The sequence below is a fragment of the Schistocerca serialis genome, chromosome 3, assembly GCF_023864345.2.
Source record: "Schistocerca serialis cubense isolate TAMUIC-IGC-003099 chromosome 3, iqSchSeri2.2, whole genome shotgun sequence".
Classification (NCBI taxonomy): Eukaryota; Metazoa; Arthropoda; class Insecta; order Orthoptera; family Acrididae; genus Schistocerca; species Schistocerca serialis.
The window spans coordinates 622242627-622256132 of NC_064640.1; the positions used below are offsets into that span (position 1 = coordinate 622242627).

Genomic DNA, 13506 nt, shown 5'->3' on the forward strand with positions numbered 1-13506 from the left:
GCATCACAACACTGTAGGCAGCCCATCATCTGTTGAGTAGTTTGCGAGTCCAAAATTATCACTTCAACACTATGAAATAACATATCCCTTTAGCCAACACTCTGAGATTTCCTGTCGTTGTCAGTCCACAGTGTTGCTCAGAGATGTCACAGCTCATCAAAACAGTGCCGTGACTTTCTCAACAAACAAGTTTGGAGTACTGCATCAGCACACACAGCATACATCTAAATTGTCTACATACATTAAGTATAGCTACTACTGCATTTTGTGAATGTTGAACTGAATTGTAAGCCATAGCAGACCATTGACTATGACTGTGGTTTGAAGCACAGATCTAGTGATTCAGTAAGCCCTGAGCAGGGAGTGGAAATGCCAATAGATATAAATCCATGGTAGTTTATTTTGGGTAAACTGAATTCAAAGTTTGAGAATAAATGAGGGGAAATTAGATCTAAATTTGAAAGTAAAAGTGACATAATTGAAGGGAATATAAATGCAAAATTCAAAGGCTGAAAGTTAGATTTATAGAAGTTGAAAATATGTTTGTTGCACATTGGAAGTGATCAAGGAGAATTTAAGGGAGTATATGAGAGGGAATAAGTTACAGATTGACAAATAGGAGAAAGATGTTAAATCTGCTCTTGACAAGCTTACCAGCAATGTAGACATCTGAGACCTGAATTAAAATGTGCTGTAGAAACTCAACTTACTCATTTTGATTCCAGGTTCACGGAAGCGGTAAGTTTCATCATGATTACTGAAACTAATAAGTCTTGTGTGTCATGCAGGGACCTGCATCGAAATTGTTTCCAAGTGATAACATGTATCACACTGTTGGTTTATTGCCTTTTCATAGGGTTAACTTTGTTGTGAGTGTATATATTTGCTTATGGAATTATACCAGCCAATGATTTGTGTAATGGCTGTATACAAAACAATGAATGTCAATATAGAGTGAAAGACTTGAGGAGTAAAACAAAATTTTATAAATGCGTTAATGCTAAAGAGTGGAAGTAAGTTGAGAAATTTAAGTTTTACAGTGATCTATTAAAAAATAATAACCCTGAAAATACAGTTTTGCCTATATGGAAGTTTTTGGAGATGATAAAAATGTAGAGCCTGTATGTTGTATGAATGTAAACACTACACAGAGTGAATGTGTGAAAGATGTGGGGAATGATTTGCTGAAATAAACAGAATTAATGAGAAAGGATGTAGAGGAAGTGTGGCCATTTATTGATGTGAATGTGTATGATGTGTGTAGAGGTGTTAGCTGGGAGTGGGAGTAATATTTATGACTTAAATGAGAAGTTCTATGAACATGTTAAGGAACTGCATGGTAATAAAATGGTAGAGTTTCCTGCGAAAAGCAGAAAAAATTAAGAATGCTACAGATCAATACAGAAAACCAATCAAAAGAGAGATAATGGTTGAGTTTGTTGTAGACAGGGAGTCATTTGTGGAGAATTTCCTTGTGATACCAAGACTGACTGTAAATGTAATGCCTGAAATGGATTTACTGATCAATAAATTTGTGACTATGAAATGCATGAAAATGAGTTTGATTGTGCATTAAACAGGAAGAGGGTTAGATTTAAATATATGTTATCTGAGGAAAATGTAATATCAAATGTGTGAAATTACAGAAGGCTGAGGATGCTTTCAACATAGAAGAGAAAACTGAGTAAAAAATTAGCAATAGCTTCTGAACTTAAATTTATTGTGTTTGCTTTTGGAGTGGAGTACTGTGTAATTTTTGTGTATGTACATTCTGTTGTCTTTTAAGGATGTAGTGTATTAATGATTTTGGTGGATTTATTAGTACAATTTTTATTAATCACACCATGTACCATGAAGTGAGAATGTGTGGAGTAAATAATGTACAAATGATGAAAATTTCTTGTTTAATTAGAGTTTTAATTATATGTTTATGTGTTCTGATAGTACCAAAGTCATGGTACATGGAGGTGGCAGGATCACTGTAAACTTGTTGGCTGACAGTCAAGTGATTTTGACTGATGAAAAGTAACAATGGTAATCTGGAAGAATTTGACTCCTATGGTACTGATATGTTAACAGTTATTTGTTGGATATCATATGAATTGTGTTTTTGAATTGGATCCGGATTCTTATTAGTGTGGTGATTCAGCGGGTTTGTTTTTGTGTTGAAATGAACTTCAGGTGACAGGGATTTTGATATATTTTTTGGTATAAATGTAGTGTGAGTGATGTACAGGGTGATTATAATTAAAGATAAATTTTCAAAATTCTTTGCTATCCATTCAAAATTAACCATGTGCATGAGTTGCTTCCTGTTGACCTGCCAGCAAAAGAGACCTTTGCTTTAGAATTTCTTGCTCACATGGAAGTGGATAATGATTGGCTGTGAAATATTTTGTGGACAGATGAAGCCCACTTCCATCTGACAGTACGTCAATACACAGAATTGTCGAATATGGACAATGGAAATTCCACACTCAAATCAACCAGTACCATTTCATCCTGAAAAGGTCACTGTGTGGTGCAAGTTTATGGCATCATTTGTCATAGGGCCATATTTTTCGAAGAGACATGTGTTCCAGTCCTGTTACCTGTACCATCACTGGTAAGCACTGTGAGCGTCTTCTGTGCAATCACGTCATTCCAGCTCTCCAACAGCATGGATGTGTGGATGGGATCATTTTTATGCAATATGGCACACCTCCACACATTGCAAATACAGTTAAACAGCTGCTGAAGCTCTGTTTTGCAAATGCTAGAATTATCAGCCACCATTTCCCTACAGCCTGGCTGTCCTGATCACCTGATCTTAATCCATGTGACTTCTGGCTGTGGGGCTATCTGAAAGATGTTGTATTCGGTGTTCCAATTGTAAACTTAGCTTCATTGGAGACATGCATTGCACAATGCATTCTGAACGTGACCCTGGAAACACTTCGATCAGTTGTGGAACATGCTGTTTCTTGATTTCAACTTGTTGCAGAAAACAGTGGACAGCATGTTGAACATATTTTGCACCACAATTTTAATTGGTGCCTTTTATGCAGTTTTTGGCCTCAGGACAATTGAGAACCAATGTGAATGATGCTTTTTATGCCATTTTTGCCTCAGGACATTTAAAAACCGGTTTTTCCCATCTGTGTGATATGACCTTGCCATGGTGGATGGGCTTACATAACTAACAGTATCATACCCATACACCCATGCACACTGAGTAGTACAGTTTGTTTAACACCAAACATACACCTTAGGCATTGTTGTATGATTCATTTGTCATTTGTAGTTGACCAAAATTAAATTATGATGCTTACAGTGCCACTTATTACTATGTTTTGTAACTATTTATTTTTCTTCTGCCATACGTTTTCCCCTTCTCCAATAATATTCCTTTGCAATTTGACATCATTCTGACGAGTGGTGCTATTTATACAGCGGTTTGAAAATTTAACTTTAATTATAATTACCCCATATAACTATGCTTATTTTCTAGTTACACAACTGTGGACACAGCAGTGCCAACAGAACACTTAGTTAGAAAGTAGCAAATTCAGAAAAAAAGTATTCTTTATACAGTTTGATAAGAAATGAATTGATAATTAAATGAAAGCTTGTTTTTTAATTGTGTGTTGGTTTGGCTAGCTACTTGCATAAAAGCCATGTAACAGCTGATTCAGAGCTGTAAATTCTGTAGTATAGGCCTACACAGTCCAATTGGGTTAGATCCTTGAACTACACATCACAAGCAAGTTAGAGTCAAAACAAAGTTCTCTGTTCCATTTCTTGTTTGAAACATTGCTACCATATTGGCTTTCATGGATTTACTTGAATTGTGTGAGATAATGCACAATTTGGTGAGTATTTATTGAAGTGAAGATTCAGAATCCCTCATACCAACTCTACTTCATGCTTCTTTGTACCATTTTTAATTTCTATGCAAAAAAAATTAATTATCAATTCCAAAACAATGTAAATACAATACTTTCTAGTAAGCATTCTCTTTTAATTTCTTTCTGTTTAGACTTAAATATCTGTACACACATAAGCAATGAATGAGACATATTTGTACTGGAAATAGAGTATCTCAACAATGCACTATGTCCTATATGACAGGAATATTGGCAAACCTTGCCCTGCCCCTTATCATGACAGTCAAGCTCAGGATAAACAAGGCACATGATATTAGCACTTTGGATAATAAGCAGAACATGAGTGACTGACAAACAGGACACTCCCAAGCCTGAGGTCATGCAGACATTGTGCATTGTGTCACCCTGTAATGAGTGCAATATGCATAAATTCATTGCAGGAAAGCTGCCACCACCACAGTCAACTGCCGTTGGTGATGATGTATTCATGACAGGCATTCTATGGCAATGCAACTGACTGAAGTCTAAGACTGAAAAAAGAAGTGTGAAATATCTCCATTGTTGAACCCATGTTTCCCTTGTGTTATTGTTTTTCCTATAATAACATGTATCCTCACATTGGTGTTGCATGTATTTCTTCAGTAAATTAATGAAGTGCGTGTAACAAATATTACTTATGTATTATTGAGGATTGACATTCCCACTAGTGGTGACCCTGAAGTGAGTTTTTCATGCAACCTTTTGAACTAAGAGGAGGGGTGATATCCATGGTGTATTGGAATGTTGAATAATGCTTTTATTTTTCTTTCCTTTCTTTGATTTGGTATACTTTCCTGGTGCCAACTTGGACAGTTGAAAAACGATTGGTGGTCCCACCATAAGAGGAATGGGGAAGCAGATGTTATGTAGCATCGTTGTGAAAGCTTCATGCAGCTCTTTCATGTCAGCCAAATTCTACATAGGTGTAGTGACATCTTTTAATTTCCACAGTTCAGTCTGAACTGTCCTTGAGGTAGTGGTGCATACACTAATGTGAGTGCAGAACACTTCATTGGTTTTAACTATGCATGTTGTCACTTCCTGCAAGGCCATCACCTTTCCAATCAACTCACTGGCAGTGTTCACTATGGTAAGAAGTTCACCTTTCAATGATGCTTCTGTGTTGACAGGTAAATCTGTAAGCTTCCATGAGGGCAATGTCACACCAAAAACAATAGTGTTTTTCAGTTTGTGAGGAATGCTTGAACAGCTTGTATGTCCACAAACAGTCTCAGTCTTTATATGGAGTTGAACCTTCCATCAACATGAAAATGTACAAAATCCACCTCAAGGATCGGTTCATTGACTTTGGCAATCAGGAAGATCCTCTGCAATTTCTTGGAGAAACCCAAACTCACCACCTCACTGCATTGTCCAAAAGTAGGTATCTTAAAGCTGTTTTCAGCAGTGAGCCAGGGGACAACAGAAGATCATTCTTCAGGTTTCATCTTAAGTGTCATCAACTGACACAGCCACCGATGAAGCCACACCATCACCAGACTAGCCTCCACAGGAAACTTCCCAGTTTCTCCTGTTCTAAGACCAGTCTGCATGAAGGCTGCCAGGAGCATAGAGCATGAATATTCATTCACCCCAAGACATCCACTCTCTGGGAGGGGGGCTGTATGGTGAAATAATTAATTGAGGACTAAGACTGAAAGTTGAAGTGTGGAATATCTCTGTTGTTTAACTGACATTTCCTTTGGGTCATTGTTTTTCCTGTTAGTGTAGCTTATGTTTCCATGCAACATGTATACTCATTTTGTGTTGCATATATTGTTCTAGTAAATAAAAAAATGTGTGTAACTAATATTGTTCATTCTTTATTGTGGACTGATGTTCCCACACAATCAACTGTAACAGATTGTAGTAGTGGATAGATGAGTCACAGTGTAACAACTGAAAAGCCACCTTCTTGCTATGGGGTACAGAAACCACCACCCTACATATGTACCTCAACTCATCAAACATCTCAAGGCACAAAAATTAGCATGGGCACAGAAACAGCAGCATCACACACTCAAAGAGTCCAATACGATTGTCTGGGTTTATTAACTGACTAACTGATTAACATGTTTGATACACACTGGAAGCTGGATCAGTTATGTCCAAACTCACATGAGGTCATGCATCTCCATTGCCAGAAGAACCCTGTTCAAGCAGGTGATGGATGGACATCAATGAATGGATCACAAGAACCACCTATAACTAGTGTCCATAAGTTATGTACAGTGATTCAGCAGTCAAGGTGGTTCCATAATACTTTCTCCACACCACAATGTATCATCATACTCACCAGGGCAAAAAGAGATGCTACATATTACCAGGTACATGTGCCTAATCCAACCACTCATAAACGTATAACAAGCTTATTATTTAAAGTGCTACATTAGTTAAAACACAGAAAGTCAGTTATAATCTAACATAGGGAATTGTTTTACCTTAAATAATTCAAGAAAGACATGAACCATGAGCACTTCATTAGTACGATAACATCTACACTGCCAGAAAAAAATGCAACACCCTCAATGACAAAGTCATTTTATTGACAAGTGAGGTGACAGGTAATACATCACTGCAGAATTGTAGGGAACAAATTCAAACCAAACAAAACACATGTCACATTAAAGGGTGCCCAAATAATTACATCAATACACAATCCACCCCCTCTGCTGGCAACACAGGTGTGTATTATCATGTGCAAACAATAACAAAGATGCAAAATTGCATCCTTCACTAGGTAGACCCAAGCATATAGCACCTTTTATTGCAATTTGACAATGGTTCTTGCAGGCCCTGGAGAACGAGTGAATTCCCACTTCATCATGTTCCATATGTGTTCAATTTGTGAGACATATGGTGATCCTGCTGGTCAGGCAGTTGTACACCTCAAAGAGCACCTTTTGTCACATCAGCTGTATGTGGGCAAGCATTACCTTTCTGTAAAAGCACATCACCTTCTTGTTGAAGAGATGGCAGTAGCATAAAGATAACACCTTGTGCAATGTAACAGGCACTGGGTACTTTGCCCTGCAGAAACACCATATGTGACTGACAGTTGTAACTGACAGTCCCCACACCATAAAGCCTGGGATGGGAACTGTGTGCCATGGTCAAGTGAATTAGGGAACAGGCAGCTCAACAGGTCTATGCCATATATGTATACGTCCATCACCTGCATACATACAGAACTTACTCTCATCACTGAGGACAATAGAGTGCCATTACACTCTGCAATCAACTCTTTCACGACACCAGAGTAGCCACGCTTGGTGGTGTCATTGTGCCAGTGGTAGCCTGATAAGAGGCACACATGATATTAATCCTGCTGCAAACAGACGGTTCCCAATGGTCTCTGATGACACAACAGGTGCAATATGTGTTCAAATTTCATCCCTGGATGATGTTTGGTTGGCCACCACTGCTCACACAGTGCGTCAATCTTAACATGCGTCTGTGCTATGCAGATGTCCAGAACCTGATGTAAGTGTATGGGCATGTTCCACAGACTACTGTTGAAAGCAGTTACACACCACTGACACATTGTGCTCAACGTGGGCAGCACTCTATCAATATGTCCATCCGGCTTCCTGCACACAATGCAACCCCTTTTTGAATGGTTGAAGCAGCTCAACAGGAGTATGTACTCCATCGTGGGACATGATTGTACCCTAGAATGAATGCTGCAAACAGCACACACCTTCAAACTCAGCACAATTACCGCCTGCACAGTCAAAACAGAGGGTGCACAGACAGGCCTCCTGGGCACCATCTGATTGATGATGATGATGACAGATCAATCATTAACATTACAACCTCTCAGTATCCACATATTACACCCTGCTGCTCCTGACCACATTTTTTTTCTGACAGTGTACATTCAGCCATACTTCTTCAAACAGGCACCAAGCACCTTACTGTCATATTGATTTATTTAGTTCAGAGTTTCCTTTGGCTTAAGTGTCAGCTTCACTTTGGAAAGTATTAACTTTTATCTTTCTAAAATCCTTATATTTCCACAAACTCTCTTGGGGAGATATTAGTTCACTGAGCATAAATATGAATGATTGAAAGAGATTGATTCCTTGAGAATGTGACAAAATAATATTTTTCTTTCCAAGTTACAAAGAGCTGATGGAGGTAACTAGATAGTAAACTTCCCTTTGAATAAAACAATAATGCTTATTTGGGCTAAAAATTACTTCTATAATTATGTGAAAACTGCACTGAATTAAAAATAAGCACTTTAATTGATGTTATTAGGAGAAATTTCAGTGTAGAAAAATTAAGAAACAAACCAAAAGGAAATTGCTACAGTAAAAATGAAACAGAAACAAATATTCTGGATAGATAAGAAGAGTCAGAACCAATTATTTGGCTGTTGGTCATGGCCCAGATTGATTTAACAGTTTAGCTTTGAAAAATATATCTGACAGCAATGGAAATAAATTCAGCTTATATAGTTTATACTTCGCTAATATAATTAATTGTGCCAAAAGTTACTAACCAAATTAAAGTTCTGAAACTAATATATGTGAATTCTGTTGTAGATAAAAGTTTACTGATCACATAAACGTAACTAGCCTCATTTAAGCACTTAACTTTTCTTAAAATTTAAATAGAAGTGGGCCTGTAGCCACTTTAAATGTGAAACTCCGTTAATTATTCTTAAACATTTTGCAGGAATAATGGTAATATAGCATAACAGAAATCAAACAGTAGTGGGTAAGTTGCTTGTTGGAGTATCAGCATGCAAACATGCAGAAGTCTTGTTACTTAACACTTAGTTTGTAAGGGCAAATTATGACACACAGACTGCTGCCAATTCCAAGTGGTATACTATGATTAGGCATCAAAACAGTTCACGATATTTTTGTAAGAGTATTGGAATCCCTGCTCTAGATGACTTTTCTGTAATTTTAGGTTACGTCTTCTGTGAGAGTTTGTGACTGTATAATGTTAGCAGGAGTTAGTTTAAGTATTAAATTATCAGTTACACACTTACATTTAATTTTTCATTCCTATTTGTTGTATACAGGATATGTATTTAGGTATATGTAATTATTTGTGTTATTATAATATGTATTTTTATATCGTGAAACAGTGTAATGTTATTTTCTTTCTTGATGAGTTTTTATGTCTTCTAACATATCCAGGAAATGATTAACAAATAAATAAGAAAAAATTCACTGCTGGACATGTTGAAATGATAAATCAGTCACCAAGGCTTTGTTATGGCTTAAATATTTGCTCTGAACTTTGGAACAGTCATTTGACACACTGTAATTGAGTATCACTTGATTGCACACAACTTTTGTGGATACTGTGATAAATTAGCTTCCAATCACATGTTCAATCTACACAGATAGAGATTTTCTATGGATAAAAGAAAATTCATTTCCATATTTTTGAAAACAACTTATTAATGTAATGTAGATGCATGTGGGCCTGAATACTTTTATATAGTAGATTGTCCTATTATAATTAATTATAACACCTTAAATTACTCACTTGGGCGTGGCCGCCGCTCTGTATGAACTGGTCCATTAACCTGGCCCTTATGAACAGCTGCAAGTGGAGCACTAGAGACAGGTGCCCTCGGTTGTCGCTTTGGTGAACGATTTTCAACGCTGACCCCTGGGCCCACGGAGTGAGAACGAACTAAAAGTCAAGTCCATACACAACTTATAGAGTATCAGTATCAGTATATTCAGTATACTCTTAATCTTGCTATTTCTGCTTAGATACAAAGTATCAACACCCTGAGAAAAATTTGAAATTTAGAAACACTAATTGTTGCAACTAAAACCTTTTTCTCGTGTGGTTGATAAACATATAAAACAATGCTTTAAAACTGTCCTTCATTGACTTATTTCTACTCTCCTCCCCTCAGACATCAAATAATAAATTCTGAATAATGATATCAGCTGTAGAAAGAACAGTGTTGACTGATGTTTTATTTCATAACACATTATGATTAAATTATTTTTAAGTACAGAATTACAATGTATTTTAACGTTCATAGTTCTGTATATTTAAATTCACTTTATTAAATATGAATTGCTTGTATCACACTAATTAGCCTAGTCATGAATAAGCATTCTAGATTTTTTTTTAAATTGTTGCACTACCTTGAGGATTGGTTCAAATGGCTCTGAGCACTATGGGACTTAACTGCTGAGGTCATCAGTCCCCTACAACTTAGAACTACTTAAACCTAACCAACCCAAGGACATCACACACATCCATGCCTGAGGTAGGACTCAAACATGTGACTGTAGCGGTCGCGCGGTTCCAGACTGTAGTGCCTAGAACCGCTCGGTCACCCTGGCTTGCTACCTTGAGGATTATTTCACTATCAATCTGTGGAGTCAACACTAAATTTAAGACTATTATTTCTTGTACTGTGTTGTGGTTTTCAGTCCAAATACTGTGTATATACTGTAATCTTCATCCATTTGGACCTGCTCTCCATATTCATCCATCTACAATTTTTACCCCTCATGCTTCCCTCCACTATCAAATTGACAATTCATTTATGTCTCAGGATGTGTCCTACCAATTGATTCCTTCTTTTAGTCAAGTTGTGCCATAAATTTATTTTGTCCCCAGTTTGATTCATTACCTCCTCATTAGAGAAATGATCTACCCATCTAATGTTCATTCTTCTGTAGCACCATATTTAAAAAAACTTCTATTCTCTTCTTGTATAAACTGCTTATTGTCCACATTTCACTTCCATACAGGGTTACACTAAAGACAAATACCCCCAGAAAAATCTTCCTAACTCTTACATTTATAGTACATAGTAACAAGTTCCTGCTTTTCAGAAATAATTTTTGTGCTATAGCCAGTCTATATTTTGTACCCTCTCTACTTTGGCCATCAAGAGTAATTTAACTGCCCAGATAGCAAAGATCCTCTACTATTTTTAGTGCCTCACTTCCTAATACAATTCCTTAGCATCACCTGAGTTAATTCAACTACAACCTTTGTTTTACTTCTGTCTTCTAAGATAAATCTTGCATCAGTATTGATTTGCGTGTTCTTACATTTATCAAGAACCCAAACCAATCTTCCCCGAGGTTGGCTTTTATCAATTTTTCTATTCTTCTATTAATCATCCCTGTCAGTGTTTTTTTAACCATAACTTATTAAACTACTATTACAGTAATATTCACCTGAAATTCTAAATATTACATTCTTCTTGAAGTCTGCTGGTAGTTTACCTATCACATAAATCATGCATCCTAGATCAAATAGTTCTGTCCTGACATATTTTCCCAAGGACCTCAATAATTTTGATGGATTGCCATCTACTCCCAGTGCATTTTTTTATTTAGGTCTTTTAGTGCTCTGTGAAATTCTCCTTTTAGTATCACATCTCCTTTTCCTTTCTATAATAGTTTGTTTCTGTAATAGGTTTTTCTATTGTACAAACCTCTACATATTCCTTACACATTTCAACATTCCCTTCTTTGCTTAGTACTGGCATGCCATCTGAGCTTTTAACATTCATTCAGGTACTTCTATTTTCTCCAAAAGATTCTTTAATTTTCCTAGAGGTCTGTTGTTCTCATTGTCAATCATACTTCTGCACTTTTGCATTTATCTTATACCAATTTCTGCTTTGCCATTTTGTGCTTTCTGTCAGTCTCAATTTTAGATATCATTAATCCCTTCTGCCTGCTTTATTTGTTGCAGTTTTATATTTTGTGCTGTTGTTAGTTAAAAACAATATGTCATGTATTATGCAAGGGTTTCTACTGGGCTTTGTCTTTTTTGCTTAGTTGGCTGAATTCATGATTAAATTTAATTAATACTTCCATTTTGTAGCAGTAAGGGCTGAGTCTCATAAAAGTAGATCATAGATAACAAAATGAATTACAGTGTCTAGCATTAAGAAGATGGAACTGCATATGGAGACAAAAGTTAATTGAAACCCTGAATTTCTTAAATATGTAAGCACATACAAAAAAAAGTTTGACAAAAATCATTAACTAGCAAAGCATACTTCAAACAATAGATTCATTTTAAATGCTAAAAACAAATCAAAAGCTTTTTGGTCTGTTATAAGAAGTTAAGTTGGCAATGAAATTGAGAGAAAACGTCCCTCTAAACTAATAATAAAAGGCAGAGCTGTTACAGAGCCCTGTGCAATATGTGAATCCTTCAATGACTTATTCATTAGCTGTAATGAAACTGGTGACTGCTCACCACCACGTACAAATTCTAATAAGGAAGAGAGAAATTGCTCAGATTTTAAGTTTTCCTATGCTTCAAACTCTGATGTTATGAAAATCATAATGTCCCTAAAAAAATTAAACTCAGTTGGTCAGGGTGAGGTTCCCATTAGAATAATAAAAACAGTCTGTCATAGTATTACATATCCACTCTCCCTCATAATCAATCAGTCTTTTGATGAAAGATGTTTTCCAGATAAATTAAAGTATGTTTGGCCAATTTATAAAAAGAGCAAACAAGATAAAGTGAGGCAAAAAATGAGAAAAAATCTCATTGTTACTAATTATTTCAAAAATATTTGAATGGGCTTCATGTGATAAGACAGCAAATTATAATTCATCCCACAGCACTATTTTACATAATCAGTATGTTTTCAGGAAAGCACAACCTTATCCATACATGAACTGGTTACAAAAGTTATCAGCTGTCTTGGTAACAGAACATTTGTATCATACATCTTCTGTGAGCTTACCAAGGCCTTTAACACTGTAAATCATGACCTGCTTCCCCAAAATTGACAAGCTATGACTTTCAAGGAATATCTGTTACTTGAATGTGATCACACTTGGCAGATAGAAAACGAAGAGTACTTGTTAACAGAAGTGGTAAGAAATACACACAATTATACATTTCATAAGGTTCAATATTAGCACCAATACTATTTTTGTATTGTATTATCTTTGCCATGCCAGATTCAATCCAATACTATCCATTATGCAGATGACTCAATGGGAATAGTCTGGTGTAGAACCTATGAAGACATAATCCACCATATTGCACAGATACTTGAAGAAGTAGAGGCATGGGTCAAATACAATAATTTGGAATTAAACTTTGCAAAACCAGATATTGTTCTTTTCACCACAAAACAAACAGCACAATGTATAAGTGAATAAGCCCTATGGACGAAAAATAGAACACTGCAAATTGTATCAAATTCCTTGGTGGTGTAGTTAATAAAAATATAATTTGAAATCTCATTGACCAATAATCACCTGTGACTGTTTTAAAAATATGAAAAGGTTTTCAAATACCACAAACAGTCACAACATTTGTTGATTACTAAATTATTTACTAAATTATTTATCACCTCAAAAATGTCACTAAATAAATAATTTAATACTCAACAAATTTTTTGACTAGTAGTGGTACTTGAAAATCTTTTCATAATAAAAATATGTTGTAGAGTTACCATGTGGACAGCATACTGACTCAACTGAACAGTCTCACATATGTAAGAATGTCTCATATCGAGTCACTGATTTAACCATAACAAAACTGTATATTATGCATATTTTGTTTCAGTAGTTTTGCATAGTATAATTTCCTGTGGGTCTGATAAAACTAATCCACTAAG

At 35.9% G+C, this 13506-nt stretch overlaps 1 protein-coding gene across 1 annotated transcript in view; it reads right to left on the reverse strand.

The window, feature by feature from the left end:
- The window catches only part of LOC126471055 (uncharacterized), a 633812-nt gene that overhangs the window by 138873 nt on the left and 481433 nt on the right, over window positions 1-13506 (reverse strand). The window contains exon 12 of the mRNA XM_050099122.1: window positions 9417-9566. Within this exon, the coding sequence (XP_049955079.1) occupies window positions 9417-9566 (150 nt within the window). The remainder of the gene's footprint in view (window positions 1-9416; window positions 9567-13506) is intronic.